The following is a 26773-nucleotide window of genomic DNA, read 5'->3' on the forward strand; positions in this document are numbered from 1 at the left end:
ATTTAAGTAGGTCCATGCTACTGCCTAGCAGTTAAAACTATGTCCAAGTCTGGAAAGAATAAAAACCACTGCTCTAAATTGTGACAGGATATCTTAAACAGGCTCTTAACACATTTGTGAGATGTGTTTATTTAATGTAGGTTTTTAAACCAGCTTTTCTCCACAATGGAGACCCAAAGCAGAAAAAACATTGTTCTCACCTGCCTCTATTTAGCTACATAAATGCAAATAAAAGTTGATTTCTGACCTGAGCAACCATCTTCATCATCAGAAATAGGAACTTCTCTTTTCAATAATAGCTCCAATTCTTCTGTGTCTGCTACATCAACTGGTCTCTCTCCATGTTTATTTGCCTGAAATGGATTTCCACCATGTCGGAGCAGCAGCTTCACAATCTGAAACATCAGGTATGTAAATTTGCTTTTATGTGGTTTTTGGCTCTACAAATACAATCTCAGGAAATGAACAGATTGACAGACACATTGTAGGCTTCTGCAGTCAGGGACTTGCCTATTTATTATCCCACTTTGATTCCCGAATACTAGTACTGTGTTCTAGCCTAATATTACCTTGTGAATGATCACTGAGCGTGTCTTGTATACATTTAAAGCTTTGCACAGTAAAGTCAGATAGAACCCTCTACATTTCATTATCTTTTAATCTCACTACTTGTTTTTTCCTATATCCTGTATCAACAGATGATACACTTCATAAATGGACTCTAGCCCATAAAAGCTTATGCCTTAAACAAATCTGAATGGGCTTCATCCTACAAATTCGTTCCAATGGTGCATTCCCCCAGTACAAGGAGCATTCTATCAACAAAAGACCTGCTTTAGTTGGTGAAACATTCCTTGCATCAGAAAGATACCCATAAGAACAGACTGGTAGGATCTAATCCTTAATTTTTTAAGGTACCCAAAAATCCTAATGTATTTTGATAATGTTAAATAAATATGGTAAAATATCAGTCTAAACTCTACATCATTTACTCTTGGAACCCCCCCCCCCCAATTTAACCACAATACCTCTAAAGTACTTTTGGAAGCAAGTAAAACAGTATGCATTCCAAAGACACATAAGAATATGCATACTGTTTATGGTTAGCTAGCTTTGATTGCTAGGCCTATTAAAGAAGGGTGGGGGTGGGAAGCTAGATGAACAAGTACATACTTTTCTGTGTCCACTGCTTGCAGAATCATGGAGAGGTGTATCATCATCCAGTCCTTGAGTGTTTACATCTGCTCCTGCTGCTATCAAAACCTTAGCGACGTCATAGTAACCAGCATTGCATGCTTCATGGAGAGGTGTCCAACCTATTATAAAGGAAAACACGCTTTAGGTTTTTATTTTAATAACACAATACTGTAATCCGTTTCAAACTTTCAAAACAGTATATAAATTCAGCAAAACACAGAGCTACTATGTTTTATTATGAAATTTTAATTTTAAAATAATTATTAACCATTAAAAACATAACAAGGATAATAATAGTTCACAGATGACACTACTTTTCACCCCATTTCTAAAGACTGAGCCACACTTTCATTCTTCTATTTATATGAAGCTATTTTTTGTGTCTACAGAGGCAATTCAAATATCAACAGAGAATGTGCTGCTGAGTGGTTTGGTTTCAATTAACAACTTCAGTTCTGTGAATGTTGAGGTCTTGTGACATACACCATGGCAGGCCCAAGTTAATAAGCAAGAGAGGCTACTGCTTGGCATGTTTCTAAGGGCTACAAACTAATCAGGAAATCACTATGTTACTGAGTTAGCTATAAGTTTGTTTTAGAAACTAAAATACTCATTCAAGATTTGTATTACATATGCTCAGGAGGTGATGTTTGTTTACCATAATCTCTCACCATATTTATTATACAGTAATCAACATAATGGGACAAATCCAGCAACTGTCAATAGAAGGCTGTACTAATGAAAGTTGACAAAGCTGACAGAGGAAGGAGATGTCAATTTTCCTTCTTCTGCCTCCTCAGTGCAGCCTACCAGTCCATATACCCGTTAATCCACATGAGTCCTTTGACCCCAGGAATCAATTCTCCCACTGACAGAACAACGTACTGCTGAGGGGAAGGGAATGAAGCAAAGACACACAATCCCTGAGCCTATGGGGTCAGTGGATCCATTCTCATGGATAAGTATGCATCCTGCCCAACAAAATATGTTCCCTTAAGATACATGGCTTTCAGTTTGTAAGACATGAGAAAGGCTGTTAATGACAGGACATTTTGGAGGGCATTAATTCACAGGGTCACCATAAGTCTGAAGCAATTTGATGGCATTTAACATACACACACAAGATATACACTTTAGATTCTTTCAGATTCATGATCCTAAACAATTCTTTCTTTATAATCACTGAGAAACGTTTGCTTTTTGAACTAGCAAAATATTGAAATTTACATGATGTACTTCTAGCTAAACACATTTCTGATTCAAGTACAAATGTACTGAACTGTTTCCCAGGTACATAGAAAATTAAAGTGAAATTTGCAGCTTTAGACAGCTGATAAATTCAGAATAATTTTACTATTTCAGATCAGACAGCAGCTGCAGTCAGATGTCACAATAAACCAGATTCTACATTATGGCTTGATTAAACTCTGGTTTAACGTATGTCTGAATGCAAATGGCCAAAACTCTAATTTGCTGGCAGATGATAAAGTGGCATCACAAACCAGTTTGTAATTGGCTTGTTAACTGTGGATCGTACTAACTGTAGTTAGTAGCAATGTCATAATCCTGAAATTCTTGTTCACTCAGTAGCACCCTGTTCAACCTCCTAAGTATACACAAAGCAACAGCAAAATTTAACTCTGTATAGAAAAAGGCTTTTCTAAAATCCTCCCTGCTTGGGCCAGATGGCCCTAGCTGGTCACACTACCGCGTGATTCCTGTCACCTGTGCAAATGACTTGCCAGATGGCCAGGCCGCATCTCTATATACAAGACACTTTGACACCTCTGCCAAGAGAGAGCGACTTGCCGGCGCCTTCCCAAGCATGGGACGAGCTATGCCCAGTACATTAGCACATCAAAAGCGTTCCCTGACATGACACATGGTCAATAGAAGAGGCTGGAGTGGGATGCCCAACTCCGAGCCAATCAAAACATACCTTGCCTAACAACGCATGGTAACCAGAGATTGGAACGCCTTTACACTCTCTCACTATTGGGTAAATGGACATACCTGGTGGTGACGGAGGGGGGGGTATATCTGCAATGATCCATATGGGAAACAGAGGAGTAAGGAGAGTTAAGTGAGTTTCTCTCTGGAAACAAAGAGCTCTTTTGGATTGACTGTTTGCTGTTAACATGGAGTGAGACTATTAGGCAGCCAAGCTGGACTAGCTGCCCACAAAACCATGGGGTTTCTCTTCAAGATTCCCTAATGAGACCTTGGACTATTTGCACACCAGCCTGGTAACTATGACCTACCTCTATCGTGTAGCTAGAGCTGAACAAGCTATAGATGTCTTTTGTTTCTTATCTTTTGCTAGTCTTGTGTTATATGCATGCTTGTGCACTGAATAAAGATAATATATAATCAATATTATCTGGACCTGTTTCTTCTGTTGCAACCTGATTTCTAAGACTGAATCTTGTGCCTAAAGCTGTTCGCCTAAGGAGGCTACCACTGTGGTACTTAATTGTTTGCAGCCCTGGTGCAGAGCTGGTAAAGTGGGCCAGTCCAATAAAGCAAGAAGGAGTTTGGGATCTCTGCTCCTGAGCTGTGGCGTGGAACTGGTTAAAGAGAGATCCTGGTGGCAGACTACCGATAAAGCCTGGAGAGTGTACAGACATTCTCCTGGCGTTTGTTTAATTGTTCCTGAACGCTTGGTTTCTCTCCCCATCCCTGGACTGGGGTGAGAGAGAGAAACCTTGACAAACTCTCCAGCAGCATTCAGCTCTCAACAATGGTATTGTTCTCAAGAAACTTCTACCTCCTGCCCTCTGCCTGCCCCCCCATACCAGTGATGACTAACCAAATTGGAACAGTCTTTAAAGACTTCAGCCTCTCCAGAAGAGAAACTGAAAAGGCAGCAGGTCAAAAGATATAGCTTAATAACATTTTATTCAATTTACTAGTATATGCAATGGAAATTGCTCCACATAAAATACTGTTTCCAGTAATACCACACAAACTACTTACTGTCATACCTTTGAATCTACAGAGAGCACTTCCCCTTCAACCCTGTTTTCCTGTACATCACAGTGAAAGACAGGGTTGCTACATCTGGGTTGGGAAATTCCTGGAGATTTGGGGATGGAGCCTGAGCCCACCCTCCACAGCAGACCATCTTCTATAAGGGAAGTCTCTTTGAAGTCTAGAGATCAGTTATAACTCTGGAAGATCTCCCACCCCACCTTGGGGTTGGCAATCCTAGTGAGAGACCTATTAGCCATGTTCATATTATCCTCAAATGCTTTTATTTTCTCTGAGAGAAAATGAGGTAAAGAACTAGCAGAAGAGGAAAAGGGAATGAAGGCTCTAAAAAGTTGTTCTGGAACAAAAGAAGAATTCAATGAAGAAACTATAACTGAGGCTGTAACTCTAAGTACACTTAATAAGAAGAAAGTCCCACTGAACTTAGTGAAATTCACCTCTGATCCAAGAAATCAAGGGTAAATTTAAAGCATGCTGAAAGATCAACACGGAAATACATTAACTGAACAGGTCAAAATTAAGGGAGCAATACACTGAAGAACTATATAGAACTATATAGAAGAGATGAAAGGATGACAGAGGTCACTGTTTTTCAAAGAGGAACCTTTTGAAGAACCTGAAGTTTTAGAAAGTGACATGAAAGCTGCACTCACAGCAATTGGTAGAAACATATCACCAGGAGTAGATGGGATAACAGATACTTTTCAAGCCCAGACTTTCAAGCCCATTACTGAGGAATAATTGTGAAGTAATTTGTACTTTTGATATGTATTCATTGCTATTTATGAGGAAAAAGTGTATACTTCAACTCTGAGAAAGGAGTTCTCCAAAACAGGCTAATTATAGCTGGCTCCCTGTTGGTGTACTTGTTTGAAGCAAGATTTATGTAGCAGCAACTACGGTGGGTTGGCTGTGACAGTGATTTTAAATATGTTTGTTAAAGCGTATGCAACTGAGAGTCCTTGTCAATAGTTCACTGTGCTGGTGATTTATATGTATGGACTTTAAGTTGAGAACATTGTATAAGCCTGAGGCGTTATATAAGTTTATATTATTTATTCACATTAACGTTATTGTTATGTAAAAATAGGATACAGAAAAAATGGAATATACAGAATTTATTTATTGTTTGGTATTGTGGTTTGCTTTTATATTACTGTTCTTTTCACCGCAACTTCTCCTTTGGGTTTCTTTCTATGTTAAAAACATAGAAATTTTAACAAGAATGTGCCAACAAATATGGAAAACAAAAGAATGGCCCACAGTCTGGAAGCACTCAATCTGCATCCCAATTCTGAAAAAAGGAGACGTCAAAGACTACAGCAACTATCAGACCATTGCATTAATTTCTCATGTGAACAAAGTGATGTTCAAAATCTTACAACAGAGACTGTTACTATATATAAATAAATAAATAAATATATGGAATGAGATATGCCAGATGTTCAAGCTGGTTCAAAAAAGGAAGAGGCACTAGGGATCACGCTGCAAATTTATGTTGGTTACTGGAGCATACAAGAGAATTTCAGAAGAAAATTAGCTTGCGTTTCATAGATTACAGCAAAGCTTTTGATTGTGTGGATCCTAAAAGCTATGACTGGTTTTAAAAGAAATGGGTGTGCCACAACATCTGATTGTTTTTGATACGCAACCTGTACACTGGAAAAGAGGCTATTGATAGGACAGAATATGGAGAAACAGAATGGTTTCCCATTGACAACGGTGTCAGACAAGGATGTATTTTATCTCCCTATCTCTTCAATCTTACTTATGGCAGCCCTATGAATTAATAACCTCCAAAATGTAGCATTGTTAACGGCCTTGCTCACAGCCATGGCTTCCTTGATGGAGTCAATCCATCTCATGTGGTGTCTTTTTTGCTGCTGCCTCCAACTTTCCTTACAGTTATTGTCGTTTCCAATGAGACTTGTCTTCTCGTAATATAACCAAAGTATGATAGCTTCAGTGTGGTCATCTTGGCTTCTAGGGAGAGTTCAGGTCTGATTTGATCTACAACCCATTTATTTGTCTTTTTGGAGGTCCATGGTGTCCACGAAACTCTCCTCCAGCACCACATTTCAAGTGAATCAACTTTCTTCCTGTTGGCTTTCTTCACTGGCCAACTTTCATACCCATACAAAGTAATGGGGAATGCTATAGTATGAATTAACTCGATCTTGATCGCCAGGAACACATCCTTACACTTAAGGATCTTTTCTAGCTCCTTCATGGCTGCTCTTTCCAGTCTCAATCACCTTCTGATTTTTTGGTTGCAGTTTCCCTTTTGGATGATGATTGAGCCAAGGATTGCACTGTATCTACCCTTAGCCAAAACCAGGGAGTTGGAGACTTGGTATTCCCTATGTTTCTTCCCCATTTCTTCCCTTCTTCTCTCCCAGTTATCCTCTCATTTATTGCAACTAACCAATAGTAAGTGGGCTACAGAAGGCTGATAATGCAAGGGTGCTCAAGATGGTATTCAGGGATTCTGCTTGGAGATAGGGAAGGAAGCAAGCAGCAGATTAATAGGGGTTTACAAACAAATGGGCTATTAGGAATGCCTGGTAGACTAATCAGGATTTTTGCAACAAACTGTGCTGTAAACAAGTGGCGACATCTAAATGCGGCCAGAATTAAACTACCTGTCAAACTTACCTGCAAAATCTTTTACATTCACATTTGCTCCTAGACCAATTAATTCTTTAACTTGCTTAATATCGCCTCTAATTGCTGCTGTGTGTAATGGGGTTTCCCCACGTTCATTTCTCTTGTTCACTTTATCTTTTTGTCGTGATGAAGAGCTTGGAGTTTTCTTTTGTGCTGGTGCTGTCTGTAAAGGATGATTTATGTTGGGATCTACAAAATAAATTTTTAGCTATGAAATTTATTTTTGCCACAGTGAATAGAACCCAGTTACTAAAACCTTGTAACTATCTAATTCATTTCTTCAGAGGGAGAATATAGGTAATTTATTAACAATGCACCCAAATGGTGAGAGTTTCTTCCTATTAAAAACTTTTGGAAAATCAACAACTGTCTTGAACAAGTTGCTATGAGAAAAGATTCAAACAGCTAGGCTTTCATATGAGAAATGTTCATTTTCCTACAAAAATGATTGCTGCCAGATTTAGAAAGTTAATGAAATTTCAATTATTAGTTGTTGTAGATTTTCCAGGCTGTATGGCATCTACAACAACTAATGAATTCCGGCCATGAAAGCCTTCGACAACAGATTTCAATTAGGTAATAGAAATAACTGGAACAAAGCCCTCTGGGTATTTTGCAAGATTAGCAGAGAACATTTGGTATCATGGTCTGACTTATTTTCTTAACACAGTTCATAACAGTTTCCAAGATTTAAGGGCACTGCCACCATACATGAAAACATCACTAACTTGGTTAGCTGTTTTCCAGAAGAGATAATAAAAGTCTTTGTATGAAAATGAACTTCTTAATATACACAGACCTAAGTCAGTTTTATTTAATCAGGTTTGCTTTCAGTAGTGCTGTTGTTTAGCATGTAATACAGTTTACTAGACAGTAAATTAACTAGACATGTAATACAGTTTACTAGACAGTAAATTTACTAGACATGTGACAGAAATTTCACAGAAATACAATAATGAAATGGAAAATAGCATTTTATTTCAATTAGCCCAAAATTATTGCTTGAGTTTTACGCACTTTATGAATACATTTATTCTTTAAAAACATATATTACTTTATTTGGGGATGACACTGCACTTCTCCAAAACCTGGCTGTCACCCTGGCAGTAGTTGATTAGGTCTTTTCCTACAGTCATCCTCACAAGTATCCACCCATCTCTATAGTGTTTGGTCTTCTAATACAATTTCAGTTTCAACTAGCAATCTCAGTTAAAGTACATAAAATAGTAATATCAGCATTTTCTAAGCATTTATAAAAACAAGAGCATTTTGTCCATGGCTATTTACTAGCCATGGGAGAAAGTGTACAATATTTCCTGTTTAATGTATTTAGTTCAAAATAAAGCTGTATAAATAAAATCTAAAAAATTTATAATCAAAATCTAATTGTAGTAGTTGCTGAAGTAACAAGAACAATTTTTCTACATAGTTCATGATTTATTATATATATTTTGCCATATCAGATTTTTAAACACAAGTTAGAGAAAAACACTTTAGGGGAAAATTATTAGGTTTTCAAAAAATAAAATAAGGTTTTTGAAATAAATCATTCACAACAGGATTATGAATTAAGTCAGTGATGACTAGAGATACTTCTAAATTTTGTATTCCTTTGTCTTTGTTCTCAGCAGTTTAGGAATGAGAGGATCCTTGTAGCTATGCCAAATTCTTCTGTGGCCAGGATGGTAAATCCAAGCTAAAGGAGACCTCTCTTCTTTCCCATACAGCAATCAAGTGCACAATGCAGTTCTCAAGTTATGAAACATAGATGTCTGGAGCATTTTATTTCCACAGTGCATTGGGCGCCACGACTACTATATGATCAAGTTATTGGGGGGGGGGGAGGAAAAGGGAGGGATGAGGCAAGAAATGTCCTTCCTTTTGATTGCCTGCTAATATCACCACATCACTTTCCAACAGCAGGACAGATAAGCTGGGGTGAAGTCAAAGAAGGGAGAGAATTCTGGAGGACAGGACACCTAGAACTCCAAGGCACTCCTGGCATCAACAAATGTGCCACGGTGTTCCAGGGCAGGGTCTCTGAGCATTCTGTATCACACTCATGATATGGACTTCCTCAGTTCATAGGCAAATAGCTTAGTTTGTTTGATCTTTATTAAAAGGAGAGATGGGGGAGCTTGCCTGTCTCTAGTGGAAACTGACAAGGCTAATGAAAACTTGACAATGAAGAAGAGATTGGATTTATACCCCGCTCAGAGTGGCTTACAATCTCCTTCTGTTCTTCTCCCCACAACAGACAAACTGGCTCAATGGATACCAGTACTTGAAACAAGATCAGTACAAAAAGAAATGTTATAAATTATATTTAAGTTATAACTCACTTATATTATAAGTGAGATGGCAGAAAGTGAATTGAATTATAATTAATACTATGTAGATTATCTACAGAAAATGATAAACATAAGCAAAATAAATAAAGATATATAAATTAGAAAGCAAGAATAGTGATATGGCTGTAAACTGGTAGCAGCTGATGATGATCACGCAGCTTCTGGCAGTTCCACTGCATTGCTCACCTTTAAAGGTTATCAAATCTGAGACTCAAACAAAAAAAGAGGAAGACAATTCTCATTCCCTATATAAAAACCAAACTATAGGCTCATGCAGCCTTAGTTTGCCTCAGAGCTCTGGGGGACAAATGATAAGGTTTAATCCTATTTGAAACTAGCTCTCTGTTCTGCTATTAATATTTTAAAAGAGAAAATGTGTCTGCTCTGAGGCAAGCTGGAGTCACACAAACCTTTTTGCATTTTATGGATGGAAGAAGACATGACCCCTCCTTTTTTCTGTGCCCTCAGGCAGGGGTCATTTCATAGAAAAAGAGGTGCAGCAGCTCATTAGCATAACTTATTTGCATATGCCACACCCCCTGACATCACCGGAAGTGTGTCAGAAGGCAACACCCACCGCTTAGGCTCCACTGGACTGTTTGGGATTGCTAGCTATTGGGGTGGGGAATGCGCAGATCTGCCCTCACAGAGGAGGTAGAGCTTGTACCTGAAGGCGGGCTGGGGGTGGGTGGGCTCTGCAACTTACCTGGCTGCTTCTTGCTCCTCCTGAGGGCTGCTGGGAGCAGGGGGTGGGGCTTGTTGCATGTGCCCGCCCCTTGGGCTCCTTACTGCCGGAGCTCCGCTCCTGTGGGATCCTGCAGGAAATGACCCCTGCCCTCAGGTATGCAGACAGTATGCAGTATTACCTGGACTGTTGTCTCTAGCAGTCATTTGCATAAGAAGGGCCATCTGCTTGCGTTCTGATAGTGGATAACCAAAGAGAATGCTAACAGGTGCCGTTTTCTTATTTCCAGCTTCTCTTTTCATTTTCTTTTTCTCTGGAACATCCTTCTCTGGAAATAGTAGTACATTTGTAAGTACAGTGAAACAATGCCAATCACAATATATGCAAGATTAAATTACTGAAAAAATACAGATAGGTTGTTTGGAGTAATAACATCTGGAATGCTTTGTGAAATCAGTACAAGTACTTCCAATTTAGCTGAACAGGCAGGAACATCAAATGCTGTCTAAAAATATTTAGCATAACAGACTTGACCCAATGTAATGTAGTGGTGAGAATACTGACCTTGGATGTGAAAAAAATAGGTTGAGATCTCCAGTCAGCAATAAAGCTCAATATACAGCCTTGGGTAAACCATGCTCTCTTGGAGCCCAACCTACTTTACAGCATTGTTGTAAGAAAATATGTTACTCTTAAGACCACATTAGATATGATGGTAATTATATCTAGGTCACCACTTATTATTACAAAGCACTGTGCGGTGCTTAATTACATTAGAGCCAGGTGGGAGGGGATGCTGAAATCTTCTCTTCTCTATGTTTCCCCCATAAAAAATGACTTCTCCCCAGTGACTTTTAACTCAGTGGCTGACAGGGGAAGAGTTCAGTCCCTCTCTTCATGCCTGCCTCTTAAGCACTTCAAACTGCCCCACCCTTCTTTGTAGCCAGTGTGACCCAGTTGTGATATACTGAGTTGCATTACCATTGTGTACAACTTTGGACTAAAAATGTTGGAGGAAGGGACATGAGTACAATTCAATCACACAGAATACCTTCAGAAGAATGTAAAATTTGTACTACCTAAAACTCATCTTCGTATTCCTTAAAATTCGCAAGCATATATTTTTATGGAATCACTCATGTAAAAGCAGACTTGAAATATTTGCAAATGCTTGCATATTCTTCATTGTTTATGGAAATATAACTTATATTTTATTTTGGTGAAAGACTGTTGGTCAATGGTTGAGCACATACTTTGCATGCTGAATAGCCAAGATTCCCTGGCACCTCTAGTTTTCTCAGGTTAAACGTATTAAGAAAGAATCTGTGAACTGCCACTGCCAGTTAGAGAAGAAAAAGTTGAGCTAGATTGACCAATAGTTTGACTCTGTATAAGGTAGCTTCACATATTTGCATTTTACTAGTGAGAGATATTCATGATGAGATATGATAAAATATGCATGTGTTACAGATTTCAACAGTTTGATGTATTTTCTCGAGAAAAGTTCTGACAGTGCTTTAAGGTGCGTAAGAAAAAATGTACTGGTTAAATATCTGGAAGAAAGAGCCTGGAACCTGTATGATGTCATGAACAGTCAGAGTCAGAACAATACAGAATGACAGATTAAGAATTTTTACCATCTACAAGTTTTAACATCTACAGCCCATCAGCAAGTTTTTGACCCTGTCCTCTGAAGGGGAACACCTGAAATCTGGACTATATCAAACACCCAGTGGCCAGAAGAAACTATTACACACTTAACATCTGTAAAAAAACAGGGTTGCACTTACCTGTAACTGCTGTTCATTGAGTATCTTCTGTGCAGGCACATATAGGGACTGAGCATGAGCAGGCCTGCCTATCAGTAGTTTTCTACAGCTAAGAGTCTCCAAGGGGAGCTGCATACTGGAACAGAAGCTAGTTCCCACCCAGGGACCACGTACTCCAATGCAGCAGCACCCCTAACCTCAGTCTCTCTTACACTGCCAAAAAGAGCATGCAGGAGGGAGGGTATGTGTGCCTGCACAGAAGATACTCAATGAACAAAAGTTACAGGTTAAGTGCAACCCTGTTTTCATCATCGATCTTCTGTGCAGTTCTAGCAAGCTAACGCCAGGAGGTGGGGCATGCTCACCTACTGGAGGACACCTTTCCCCAGTTAAGCTTCTCATCTTGCCTCCAGGTCTACAGCATAGTGATGAACAAAGGTGTCTGCAGATGACCAGGTGGCTGCTTAACATATTCCTGAAAGCGGAACTCTACTCCAGAACGCAGCAGAGGAAACCAGAGCCCTGGCAGAATGTGTGTGTAGTTCCAAGGGGCATGGCATCCTGGCTAACTGATAACATTGTCTAATGGTGGAAACAATCCATCTAGAGAGCATCTGAGAAGACGCCCTCTTACCTTTTTTTGGGCCTGAAAAGCATACAAATAAAGCCTTATCCTTATGGAATCTCGGACGTCTGTTTCAGCTAGAACAACAATACCCTCTTAAGATCCAAGGAGTGCAGCCTTCTCTCACTCTCTGAACTTTGTGTAGGAAAAACTGTAGGTAAAATAATCTCCCAAGATAAATGAAACTAGATACAACTTTAGGTAGCAGCAGCAGTTTCAGTTTACTGTACTGAACATGGGTCATAACAATATATAACAGAAATCATAACAATATATAATATAATCTACAACTTTTGGTAGGAAACTGACATTTGGGCAAAGTACGACTCTTTCTGGGAAAAAATTTAAAAGCAGCTGCTCTACTCGCACTGCCATTGGTTCACTCACCCACCTGGTAGAAGTGACTGCTATCAGGAAAAAGCTTTCACAGTAAGCAAATGAGTTAACACCAGCAACAGGAACCATTGGTGTATCACAGGGTCCCTGGGTGGACAAATTTTAGACATTTCTTTAAGGAATCTCTTTGTCAAGTGGTGGGGAAAAAAGATTTCCCGTCCAAAACAAGAAATTGCTGCTAAATGCACTTTTAACTATGAGAATGCCAAGCCTTTATTCTTTAGGAATAAAACATACTCAAATTGCTCTTACTCCCCCCATCTTTTTTACCACTAGAAACATTCTAAAACCCTACTGGGGATTGATCTATGCTCACTTCTTCAATGGCACCCTTGTCAATGAGAGCTCTGAGAGCCTGTAAAAGGTCATCTGACAATTGATTAATTTCTCCCAACTTGGAAGAAAAAGGTGGTAATGTTTTAAATACCAATTTGTATCCAGAAGTTACTATGGATAGGACCCACTCATCCACACTAATGGCCCTCCATGCCTCCTGAAATTGAGCCAACCTATCACCAGACTTAACCGGCTCTAGTCAGAAAGACTTTGGCTGTGTGGGTTTCCTTGGTTATGAACAGGACTTATTTGAGCCTTTACGCCTCTGCTAACTCTGCTGAGATGCATAATGTTTAGCAGGAGGATACTGAGCTCCTGGAGCATTGGCATATATATATTTCATTTACTAGGGGTGTCAAGATTGACGTGTGCATGTTTTTTGTCTATATTGGGATGTGCCCGTTTGAGGTCTCTCTAGTGAATATGTTGTCGAAGGCTTTCATGGCCGGAGTTCATTAGTTGTTGTATATTTTCCGGGCTGTATGGCCGTGGTCTTGGCATTGTAGGACTTGATGCTTTGCCAGTAGCTGTGACTGGCATCCTCAGAGGTATAACACAGAAAGGTGGAGAATTCTCTGTATCAAGGTGAGAAGAAAAATGGTAGGCAGGTAATTTATATCTACTCAGGAAGGTGGGGGAGGGCTGAGTCATTATCTTGTAGGAGTTCTCCAGGCTGTGACATGCTAATGGAGGACCTTTCCTGAGGAGGTTCTTTTGCATATGGATTGGCTGTTGAAATTCTAATCTTATCTGTAGTGCTATTGTAAGATGTAGAGCATTTTGTGTTTTTCAGGACAGGAAACCATGCCCTATTTATTTTTAAACTCTCTTCTTTCCTGTTGAAATTGTGTTTATGTTTATGCATTTCAATGGCTTCCCTGTGTAATCTGACATAGTTTGAGTTAGGCCATGTAATCTGACATAGCCTAACTCAGATAGCCTAACTCAAACAGGACACGGTATCTTATTCCAAGACACTGAAAGGCTAGACAACACATCCAATTAGAATCAACCACCAGTTCCATCTCTCTCCTTTTGAACACAGGGGAGGGGGTCTGCAAGACAAGCTGACTGTGGGTATGAATAAGGTCGGTGTGGATAGAAGTAACCACTTAGATATGTATGTTGATTGAAGGCACTTTCCCACTTTTCCAGGTATCGTGGAGACATTCTGTCTGGATTGGACAGCCATCTCATTGGTGGATGATGTTGAGACCATGGAAACATCTGTTCAGATTAAATGTCTAATGGCACTTGACCCGCTGTTAAGTCAAGTTTGACTTCCCCTTCCGAGATGGAAATCAGGGGCGACCTCTGATTTGGAGGTCTTATGGGTTTCAATGATGGGAGATGGCTTTTTGTTTACCCTTCCCTTTTGTCTTAGCCTTTTTATCAGGTGGTTCAGACAAGGCATGCTGGGCCTGTGGCGAGCATGAGTGGATCCTTTGAGACCTGGAACCTGGGGGCGGAGCTGACCGCATCAAATCTAACAAAGCAGGAGTCAGAAGTTTTTCCACAGCCTTTGCAGATGGGGGTACCAAGGCTCTAAGTGCCTTCTCCCAGAGTGCTGCCTTGAGCTTTGAAGCCCTGTCCCCACAGGCTTTGGGGGTAAATCTTTGGCAAGCTTTGCAGGTGGATACGTTATGTTCTTTCCCCAGACAAAACAGACACAGATCATGCCTATCTGTTTGGGTCATTTTTGCACCACAGAGGGTGCACATTTTTAATTACAGCCTTCTGAGCCATCCTGTAGCTCAGAAGCAATCTGCAAAAGACACAAATCCTCACCACACAGAAGTTAGAAGACTCTCAATTGACTAAACTACTCCTCTGGCAGCAAAAGAGGAACTGAGGTTAGGGGTACTGCTATGCAGGAGTACATGGTCCCTGGGCGGGCACAAGCTTCTGTTTCGGCATGCTCTTAGCAGTAAAAACCTACCGGTAGGCAGGCCTACTCCTGCCCAGTCCCCATGTGGGACTGCACAGAAGATCAAATGATCTTAAAGTCTTTAACATACAACATAAACATTATAAACTGCTTCAGAAACCTATCGGCTGAAAATGTGAAAGACAATGCATGTAATTTTTGACTTCCAACGATGAGACTGTGCTCTCTGAAGTCCTTTCATAAACAAAAGTCAGTGGGGTTTTCAAACTTTATAGCTGTGTGCATAAATGTAGTGTGTGTGTGTGTGTGTGTGGGTCAGTAGGGGAGCTTCTGTGTTGCTTGCAGAAGGTCCCAGATTCAATAAGAGAGTAAGTGACATGAAACCCTGAAAGTCACCATAAGTCAAAGTAGACAACACTGACCATGATAGACAAGTGTTCTCATTCAGTAAAATGCAGCTTTGTTTGTCAACAGGACATGCATGACAACTGCTGGCATAGACTCCTCAATGATCTCCCTGATCACAACACTTTCTTCATACAAATTAGAAAACTACTTCACTAACATGTACCAAGGAAGGGAGAAAATCTGATCAGAACTAATGGGGACAAGGAAGATCATATGGGCAGGGCAAGCTTGTCCTCATCAGAAATACTTCTCCAGCTTTTTCTTGTACCTCTTGTAGTTAGCCACTATTACCACTATGTCACATCCATTTCCCCCCTGTCTGTTTACACACCTGCCTCTGAGTCTCACAGGTCACACTTAAGAAAGACCATGGTCTTCCCCCAACAAACGTAATATCATCTCTATGTGGTTTTGTGTATGGTTTTTGTCTATGGAAGAGATTTACTCCAATATACCACTAATTAAATAGGTAACTGCATTATTTCTAAAGACTTACAAACTTATTAAAAGTAGTCATGTACTCGTATGAGTGTTCAAAGATGTGCAACATGGGAAAAATAAAAATACATAAAAGTAGCACCTGGCTCCGATCTGCTTGACTCTTAGGACATTAAAGACCTCACATCCTGGGAAGAGGGGGACAGAGCCTACCTTTCAGGCAACTGCTATCCTACCATCAGAGGCAGAGCAGCACCTGATTCCTCCCTTGTCAACTTCTCAACTTTCTTTCAGACTTACTTAAAGCCAGTTTGGTGTAGTGGTTAGGAGCATGAACTCTAATCTGGGAGAACTGGGTTTGATTCCCCAGTCCTCCACATGCAGCTGCTGGCAAGACCTTGGGTCAGTTACAAGTTCTTTCAGAGCTGTTCTCTCAGAAGCAGTTCCTGAAAGAGCTTTCTCAGCCCCATCTACCTCGCAGTGCATCTGTTGTGGGGAGGGGAGGGGAAGGGAAGGGAAAGGAGATTGTAAGCCACTCTGAGACTCCTTCAGGTAGTACACATCCAATCTCTTCTTCTACATAAATGCTACCTAAAAAGTTTAGACAGATGGGGTTTCCCTAGGTATTGTTCATCAACCAGCATTTAGCAAAAAATAATTCTCATTTTATTATTTCTGTGAATTTTTTTGCTTAATCCTCTCACAAGCTTATTCACATTGGCCTGAATATTCAAAGAACAAATCTAGATATAAGCCTTTATTCATAAGTGTAAAGTGTATTTAATGTGAGATCAACTGGAGAAAGAGTAGATTTACCATGCTTAGGCTACTGGTAGTTCCTCTTACAATACTTTTATAATCCTAGAAAAACAAAGTGTTCAGACTTGTTTGGCAGAATTTGTTATTTATGTATTCAAGTGATTTGTTGTCCAAGAACAAATCTGCTTTATGTGTTTAACTTTAAATGATGTCTCAACTCTTAAATCATCTTGTCAGTGCTTCCTGAAACAACAAACATACACAAAACACAAGCTGAAAACACTTTAGCATGGACCCTATGAAGCACAAGGCTGCTCACAATGTGATTCTTTCACACTCTCCGCTTCCCCCAATAGCTCCGACTTCCAAAACACTGATACTGGAGAATGTAGAATTCTCATGGACAAAAACACACAAATAAACTGGGGAGGAAGTCTGAGGAGGAGCTGGATGAAATCATCTGCTTCTTCTTCTGCCAGCAGCACTTCTGCTGCTGCAAGAAATTCCAGTGGTTCAAAAGCTTGTACCCGCTCAGTTCACCCCTCCCCCACCATGTTGCTTTTTGTTAACAAGAGTCATCATGTCACCTCCAATGGTCATGTAAACCTCCAACATCAGTTCTTCAAAGATCTCAGGGGGGTATTGGGGGAAGAGAATGAGCAGGAAAGAATGGCATCCATGAATGCCACTGCATTCACACTTCATTAGATCTAAGCATTTTGAAGTTATTTGATCTGTTCTTACATTTGCAATGCTATTTTTTCCTGTTTTACATGCAATTGTATTCAGTATGAAAACATTTTTATTCTAGAGAAGTTTACTACATGGTAACTGCCACCATCCACCACAGGCATGAGCACATTCCACATGCCTCCTCTGCAGGACACTTAGTGTTCTCCAATGAAAAGGAGCATACATTATAGTTATATTACTATGGGTGCTGTTTGTAGTCAGGTCATTGTCACAGAAAAAGAACAAATGAAAGGTAGTATCATTATTTTAATAGGAATAATTAAACCAGAGTAAGTACACCTCATAATTAATTTACCTGAATATGTCCTGTAAGTAGGTATTAATCTCTCCCCCCAGCTTTCATTTGCATGTCCTGGATCTGAATCTACAGAATGAAGAAGACATGGGAGAAAAGCAGGTGGAGGAGAGCAAGAGAAACCAAGTGGGGGCACACAAGATAGAAATACGGTCATACCACATAGGAATTTTAGAAAACTATTTCATAGCATCTGTATCCTAGCTTTTCAGAAGTCCTTGAGTAAGCATTTCTAATATTGTTAAGTAATCTAGTAAAAAAAGCACTATGCTGAGATTATCTGATTTCAGGTACAAAATAGTACATAAAATACACAGGCAGAATACACATCATCATACAACCTCTCCTGCTTGGAGCTCCACTTCAGAGCTGATTCACATGAAAACCATTATCTCAAAAGAGAGAAGGTTAGCCATGGCTAGACAAACATATTATGAAAGTCCTCATTTGGGTCATGGATACTTCTACCGCACGTTCAGACTCTTTTTCCTGTTCAGCTGATTTTGCACAAAATCCATCTTTGACGTTTTGCGTGGGTTCAAATCCCCATTCAGCCATCAAGTTCAGTGGATGAGCTTGACTCATCCCCACTGGGTACTTGCATCTTGGGGGGGGGGGGCAGGGAGGGATTTTGTGCCTAAAAGATAGCTGTAGAAGTTTCCAAAGTGTGGCTCTGCTCTCCTAAACCCATTGCCTGATTAAAAGACACAATATGATACCTCAGATCTTGTCCACCATTACCACATAAGCTGCTGAAGTGCTCAGTTTTGCAGCTGAATTTTGCAACCATTAAGGAAAAGCCTATTTCCCAGGAAGGCATAAAACTTCCAGAAAAGCCTGCAAACTGAAATGAGTATCCCAAACTTCTCATCTGCTGCTCCAATGTCTCCCTTATGACCAAAGTTTATGCAGAACTGCTTGCAGCACTATCCAGCTGCCACTGTTCACTACAGGCTGTATACAACACTGAACAGACAGCACAGAGTGGCAACGCCTGCATTGCTTGAATACTCTTCTAGCATTGCTTGCTGGGGGCAATGTCTTGGTTTGAACACTTAATATAACTGGATAGCAGTTGTGGTACTTTCTTTGCTAACCTGTGCTTCAGAAGCCACAGTTATAATCTTTGTGTGTGCTTGTTTTAAAAAAATGTTCTACAAATGTTGCATGAGTTTTACAAAGCAATATATCTAATAATTTAAACATATTAATTATTAACAACACTTGAAATGGTATACCTTTCCCAAGCACTTTCTTCTACTTCCTACACTACCAGTTCAATATTCACACAACAAAACAAGTAAGTGTGAAAAGACATGTGCTTCCTTTTAGTTCAAACTCTTCAAAAGTTATGTAAAGGTCTTTTCTGAGACAGAGGATAGCTTTCTGTGATTCATACTATTAAGCAACAGGGGTCTTGTTGTAGAAAAAGAGCTGCCGGAGCTCATTAGCATAACTCATTAGCATAACCTATTTGCATATGCCACGCCCCCTGACATCACCAGAAGTGACAGAAGGCCACACCCCCTGGCATCACCGGAAGTGTGTCAGGAGGCCCGGCTACTTACCCTCCTGCTTCATCCTCATTCCCAAACGGAATGAGGATCGAAGCAGAGGGCGGGGTAAAGAAGGGGGCGGGGCTTCACCACGTGACCGCCCCGCCCCCTAGAGGTTCTCTTCCGGAGCTCCGTACCTGAGAGCTCCTTTCCGACTAGAGCCCTGTTAAGCAATATTATCTTTTGGGATGTTTTAGCTACCCTTCCGCCATTCACATGCTCTTGGCAAGTATTCAGATGAAGGCTTGCTATCTGTAGGGATGTTTTACATACTGTACTGAGCCTAAATATTAATTAAACTATAAAATCAAAAAGCCCTTCGATGAAGACTGTAGCCTTTACACTGAGACATTTCATACTCAAGGATGCACAAAGACTAAAAACTAAACTAGCACTATCATGAAATATGTTCATATATTAGTTATGGGGATAACCTTGGCATAGCTTTAAAAATCTCCATACAGTACATGCAGAGGGGGAAATATAGCTCCCCACACACACATACTAGTATTTCCCCTCGTGGCCCAGAACTGTAAACAGCTTTATATACCATCTAAGTATGCAGCCAATCATAGCCTTATTAAGCACCTTGCCAGGCTACCTACAGCTCCATTGCAAGTGCATATGGGGCATGGGGCTACACCTCCTTCCCTATATGGGACCATCACTGACAGGGAATTTTGCACAAAAGGGGAACAAACTGCGCAGATATTGTGCATGCAGCACACGTCTAGCACAGCTCAGAGTATTCCACACAGGTACTTCACCACAGGACAAACACCAAACTGGAGCCTTTGCGCCTCTGAATAAGCAAGGGGAGGGGGAAGTATCTCAATCCCAAGGTGTGATTGTTCCAATTCCCCCCACCCCATGCCCCACTCTGTATTGCCCTAAAACACACTACCACTTGAACAATTACTGGTAGTATGCAGGAAAAAACCAAAGTGGATTGGGAGAAGCTAAAGGAGGAGCTATCAAAATTGTATGAGTGGGCATGGGCAACAACATGGCAAATGAAGTTCATTGTTGGTAAATGTAAGGTGATGTAGACTGGAACAGAAAATCCTAACTTAAAATATATGCTGATGAGTTTTGAAGTGGCTGAGACAAAGACTGCAAAGATCTTGAGGTTATAGTGGATAGCTCAACAAAAATGTCAACTCAATGTGTGGCAGCGCTGAAAAAGGCAAACTTCATGCTAGGAATGATTAGGAAAGAATAAAAAAACCCAATATTGTAATGCCCTTGTATAAAGCCATAGTGCAGTCTCATTTAGAACACCATGTATACTTCTGGTCATTGTATCTCAAATAGGATATTGCAGAGTTGGGAAAAGTATAAAAGTGGGCAAACCAAGGGTTAGAGCATCTTTCCTATGAGCAAAGGCTGAAGAGTCTGGGACTTTTTAGTTTAGAGAAACAAGACTTGGTGGTGGGGGGGAGACACACGAATGAAATTTATAAAATCATGCATGGCACAGGGGAAGTAGAGAGAAGGAATTTTTTTTCTCCCTCTCCCATAACACTAAAACTCAGGGGCACCAGATGAAGTTGATGGGCAATAGGCACAGGACAGTGCAAAAAAGGGGCAGTGAGTCATAGCAGCTGTGACAGCTATGCTGAGAGCCAATGCAAGGTTGCTGCACAGCATGCATGGAAAGGAAACAATCTGAAAAAAAGTTCAAGGAAAGTAAGCAGAAGACTGCCGTATGCGGAAGCTCTGTAGCTAGCATACCAGTTTCTACACTCACAGAGGCAGTGAAATCAATATGGAAAATCCTTGCTATGTCGAAGCAGCTTTGCTGTTTGCTCCTAAAATTGAACTCATTAGTATCCTTGTGTTTTGAATCTCCAAAAGGGTGTGTACATTTTTTGGAAAACTTTGAAGCTATAAAGGAATCCCCCCTCCGTTTCCTCCCCAGAAAAAATGGAAATTTTGCGGAATAATGAAGTATATGTACTCATCAGGCCTAAATTTCTGTTTTAAACAATACAGAATGCATGAGTCATGACGCAGAATATTATAATGTTGTACTATTAGGCATATTAATGAAATCTAAAATTATAAATGCAATTTTGCTTTCAGAAAACTAAGGCAAACACACTTAAATACTAGAGAAAGAGAGTGGAGCCATAAGTTTTTGCCGAACAAGAGGTAGCAAAAAAGATAAATTTTGTAACCAGAAACAATATCATACAACCATATTATAATGAACAATTCAATAGCATATTATCATACATATTATAGCATATTAGCTATGGACAAAGATAGTCACATGGAAACATTAAAAAATGAATTAAAAATCTTGGAAAAGTTGTATTGGTCCAAAACATACACAAGAATTATCAACATCTAACAATGTAAGTTGTCTTACATAAAAATCTTCATACTACACATGGATTTTTTTTTAATCTTGTCTTTAAAAACATTCCATCCATTCAAAAAGAGAAAATATTTCATAGGGAGATGTCCCCCACCCCCCCAAAGTCCTCAGGGGGAAAAAAATGACCCTTTTTTCTACATTTCCTCATAGGCCTTCACATCTCTAGCATGGAACATGACCAACAGGGGCAATGACTAGTGTGCATGTAGGTGCTCTGCTGTGAGGCTAGAATTCTTGTTTTAATCAGGTTCCTGAACAGACAGTTGACTGACCACAATTGACCACCTCAGGGACAAGAACAGCACTGTCTGTGATTTTGTAGTCTGTTGGTAGCTTTCAGAGGCACAAGAGTGTTTCAAAGGAGTTAGCAGTTCCTTTCATATACCTAGCTTTCTGGTATCTAGGCCTGATGCTGTTTAGTAAGTATATGGATTGTGTCTGAGCTGTACCTCAGTTTCAGAGTGGGGATACATAGGGATTTGTTTACACTCCCACCTGGTTACTAACTATAGCTATCTTAGCACACTAAGATGGAGTGTTCATCCAATGTTTACAGAGGTATACTCTTGTAAGGGGGAAAGGTGATATCCTCAGATTGCATACTCCCCCAATGACTGCTACAGCTTTATAAACCATACAGCTTCTGTGATGGGGAGCGCGGGGGGGCATGGAGCACAATATTTACTTGGATGAATGGGACCAATTGGTAGCAAGATCCCCTTTACAGCAGAGGGATAGTACATAGGGCTGATCAAAATAACTAGTGTATGGGGCTGCCAATCAGCATGAATAGCCAATCCCAGGTAACTAGTTTCCATGGTAAAGAACAGAAACTGTCCCTGGGACTCTGTTCCAGGGCTGTCTGGTATATATCCCTATGTGATGCTCAATGTGGGCTTTCTTGTCAGTTCTCCTTGCCCTGTTATAGATGGCTGGTGACAATGCCAGGCTTACTGAGGGATTCATAATGACCTATTTCTGTGTGCCCAGTTGGCTATGTGGCTAAAGAATGGCCCCCAGCTGTGTGGGGTGTTGGTTATTGTCTGATCTCTTCCGTTTTGCTGCTAAACAGGTCTGATAGCCAAAGGTATGTTTTGCCTTTTTGCCAGCCCTGGGTGGGCTCTGAACACACGGAATTTGAGGCACAAGTGTCAGGTATGTATTCTAATCTCTCTATTGAAATCAACAGGATACAGAAGTGCTTAAATCTGGCTGAAGATATTCACATAGCAGTAAGCCGTGTCAAAATCTCTATCCCCAGGTTTTTATCATTCAGTTCTCCTTCTTCACTTTGCGCATGACATGTCACACATGGGCATCAGTAAGACAAAGTTAATTTAGGTGCTTCAGTTAAGAACAGCAGCTTATGTTCTCACAAAGGACAAGCATCAAATGGACAGAAAGTGCTCAACTATCACAGGTGCAATACTAGATAAACACTAAAAGGGGTAGCTAAGACGATCTGTGTAGCATGAACTGTCTTAATATGCACTTGATTTGAGCCCCAGCAGGTTGCTGGACTGGTGACACAAAAATAGGAGTTAGCACTTCATTATTATTACAACTTTTATACAGGTTACCATTAACAAACTTCTCATAACCATTATAAGTTGAAAAGAAAAATAAAGAAGACCCTACCTGTGTCTGAATTTCGATCTTCATTTCTGGATGGACTAACATTAAACTGAAGTTTACGTTTCATGGAAGACTTTTCTTTCATTTCCTTTCCCACATCACTCCTATCCAGTTTTGCAGTTTTGCTGTAGGAGGCAATCTTATCCTTGCTCTGGTATAAACAGAAAAGTTTAAGCGTGATGTTTACATAAGAACTACTAATAGAATTATAAAACTGAAAAAAAGAAAAATTCTAATAAAAAACTAAACAAACCAATCACAAAACTTAAGGGTTTTTTTTTTGTAAAACAAATTTAGAGACGAGTGGCACCTTTAAGATCAACAAAGGTTTATTCAAGGTATGAGCTTTCATGCGCATGCACACTTTTTCAAATACGGAATGGAAGGTCAGGTTCAAACTTATAGACAGGCCGAACAGCAAATTAACATGTAACATGATGAGGACGTTTTGAGATATGTGAAAAGAGAATTAAATTACAAGCTAAGGTTAAGGTTTGCCCCCCAGTACTTGTGAAAGAGAACTGTCATTATCCTGTAGAGGTTGTAAGTCTCTGATGATGTGTTGAACCATTTTGAACTGAGAGCTGTATGTGATCACTAGTGGTCTATTATTGTTTCTTTTGGGCCTGTCTTCTAACAGGTTTTCTCTGGGTATCATTCTGGTTTTGTTACTCTGTTTCCTGACTTCTTCAGGTAGATACTTTAGTTCCAAAAAGGTGTGTTGCAGATCTGCTGGAGGGCAAACCTTTTCTTGCGCACAGACAGTCCCTCCAATCTCAAACAACTCCTCACCCACAATAATGCAAAATCTAATTTGAACAGGGACACTGGGACCAGACCTTGCAATAAACCCAGATGCCAACTTTGTTGCCACATACACCCAGACAACACAATCACTGGACCTAACCACATCAACTACACCATCAGAGGCTCATTCACTTGCTCATCTTCTAACACTGTACATGCCATTAAATGCCAACAATGCCCTTCGGTTCTCTTCATATGACAAACAGGACAAACCCTATGCGAGAGGATAAATGGACACAAATCTGACATCAGGAATCACAAGACTGAGAAACCTGTAAGAGAACACTTCAGCCTTCCAAGACATTCAATCGGCGGCCTCAAGGTAGCTGTTTTATTACAAAGGAACTTCAGAAACAGAATGGAAAGGGAAATTGCTGAATTACAAGTTATTACAACACTTGGAACAAAAACCTCCCCAGGACTCAACAGGGATATTGGTTTCTTATCTCATTACATATGCTAACTCATTCAGTCCTCACATATGTATTCTCATACAGAGGGACTATACATTCTCTGTATTTTAGTGTATTTCTTTTTCAGAATAGTATATTAGAATACTGAATGTCATACAAGGAATATTGGAATGTTTGGCTGACATACACTGCTCCTACCTTGAAAAAGAAAGTAAAAATGTTGCTGTGACCTCCGTGCTCTGGGAATGAATGGAGAGTCTCAAACTTATTTTGACATATTTATTGCTTCTCGGCCTTTTGGCTGGGAAAGCATTATCTACCTAAGTCATCTGTTCTTATCAGTCTATTGCTTTACAACTGTTGACATTATAACCTTAGCTTGTTATTTAATTCTGTTTTTCCATATCTCAAAACGTCCTCATCTTACATGTTAATTTGCTGTTCAGCCCGTTTATAAGTTTGAAACTTACCTCCCATTCCACTGTATTTTAAAAAGTGTGCATGCTCACAAAAACTCATACCTTGAACAAATCTTTGTTGGTCTTGAAGGTGCCACTGGGCTCTAAATTTTTTCTACGGCTTCAGACCAACACAGCTGACTATATGGATTTAACTTTTTTGTGTTACAGATTACATTAATTTAGGGACTTTACTACATATTGCCTGGAAATACTGAATGAATAACAATGGAGTTCTAAAGAATCTGGCATCCTATCATGCCATTTTCATAGATAAGAAAATAAAGCTGCTAAAAATATAGAACAGTGATGCTGAAAACTATTTAAAATCACATTTCTATATTAAGGAAAGATATTAAATACAAGACAGCTAACATAGTCAATTCATATATACATATTTCATTGAACTTTGAACTTAGAAATAAAAATTAGCAAGTGAATCAGTCCCAGCCATCACAACTGTAACCTTCTGGCATACCAGTTGGAGGAAACAGGACTTTTATAGTTGTGTCCAAGAGTGTATGCACGCACATATATACATTTTAATTCTATCTCTAGCATAGACACATATAATCCTTGCTGTTAAAGTATCGTTATCAATTTTCAATTTTGCTCTCAATTGCAGCTTCCATGGCTTGGAAGGATTGTTAATATTGAAACGATGATCACCCTAAAGGTTTTATTTCTATTTGAAAGTTTCCATACAGTCACAAGTCTTACAAAACTGGCAAGAAACGACATTTAAATGTATCTAGTTTAATAAAAGGCCCAGAGTATCTTTGGATATTTCCAAACAAAGGAAAAAACATGAACCAAACAATTAAATTAAAATATTTTTGAAATGATTACACAATTATAGAAATATGCCTTTGTATATGTTAAAACAGTGTTAAAGCTCCACTGATATATTTTTTCTTTTCTTAAAAAAAATATATATAACAATGTAAAAAAGACACTGGATATCAATATCATTAACAGTAACATAACAAATATCGTACCCTACAGTAACAAGCATTAACACATTAATACCTACATTAACCCTTGAAAACATTGATTTTGGCACAATATAAAAGCAAAGTCCAAAAAATCTCCCAAGATTTAATTTCTTTTTTAAAATAATCACTGAAGTATGCCTACCCAAACTCACCATTTCCCATCCCAAATTCATCACCAGAATAGAATGAGAAAAGTTACACTAAGTTAGGAGAAGCATTTTAATTTAGTTAAGAGTCTCCTAAAATTCTTCATAGCACAATAATACCATCATTTTATACTCCATATAATCTCTTTTGGTTCATATATGTTATATGCTTCCATGGATTAGCTGGTCTTCAATGTAATCTTAATCAAATTTCTTTTTATACCTTTCTTCCAGTTGGCTTCTCCACCATGGTGCTATCACTGTCAGAATTTTGAATCTGAACTGCTTTTGCTGACCCAAATCTGGGCATTTTATAGTCCTTCACTAACTTTATCTTGCATCAGTGTGCTCATTATTCTGTACCTGTCAAAAAGAAAGAGAGAAAATGACTGCATATAGGTTTTAGCTGCATACATGAAATTATTGAAGTACATAAGAACATAAGAGACGCCAATGTTGGATCAGGCCAAAGGCCCATCCAGTCCAACACTCTGTGTCACACAGTGGCCAGAAATACCAGTGCCATTAGGAGGTCCACCAGTGGGGCCAGGACATTAGAAGCCCTCCCACTGTTGACCCCCCCCAAGCACCAAGAAGACAGAGCATCACTTGCCCCAGAGCCCCTAGCTATACCTTGTGGCTAATAGCCACTGATGGACCTCTGCTCCATATGCTTATCTAATTCCCTTTTGAAGCCGTCCATGCTTGTAGCACCCACCACTTCCTGTGGCAGTGAATTCCAAGTGTTAATCACTCTTTGGGTGAAGAAGAAAGTCAGCTGCACAGCAGGGGGTTGAAGAGAATGGTTTGATGGCTGCTGGG

General features: G+C 39.7%; 1 protein-coding gene across 2 annotated transcripts in view; it reads right to left on the minus strand.

Annotated features, from left to right (window-relative positions):
* ANKRD12 (ankyrin repeat domain 12) overlaps nucleotides 1-26773 on the minus strand; it is a 63725-nt gene that overhangs the window by 31276 nt on the left and 5676 nt on the right. The window contains exons 2-8 of one of the 2 annotated variants that reach the window (XM_015406604.1): nucleotides 26175-26314; nucleotides 23136-23283; nucleotides 17559-17627; nucleotides 10073-10219; nucleotides 6844-7044; nucleotides 1174-1316; nucleotides 248-395 (exon numbers count right to left, since the gene is read on the minus strand). In XM_015406604.1, the coding sequence (XP_015262090.1) occupies nucleotides 248-395; nucleotides 1174-1316; nucleotides 6844-7044; nucleotides 10073-10219; nucleotides 17559-17627; nucleotides 23136-23283; nucleotides 26175-26261 (943 nt within the window). In that variant the 5' untranslated portion in view covers nucleotides 26262-26314. The remainder of the gene's footprint in view (nucleotides 1-247; nucleotides 396-1173; nucleotides 1317-6843; nucleotides 7045-10072; nucleotides 10220-17558; nucleotides 17628-23135; nucleotides 23284-26174; nucleotides 26315-26773) is intronic. The other variant, XM_015406605.1, reaches the window with a different exon arrangement.

This window comes from Gekko japonicus, unplaced genomic scaffold, assembly GCF_001447785.1.
Source record: "Gekko japonicus isolate JY-2015 unplaced genomic scaffold, Gekko_japonicus_V1.1 scaffold138, whole genome shotgun sequence".
Taxonomy (NCBI): Eukaryota; Metazoa; Chordata; class Lepidosauria; order Squamata; family Gekkonidae; genus Gekko; species Gekko japonicus.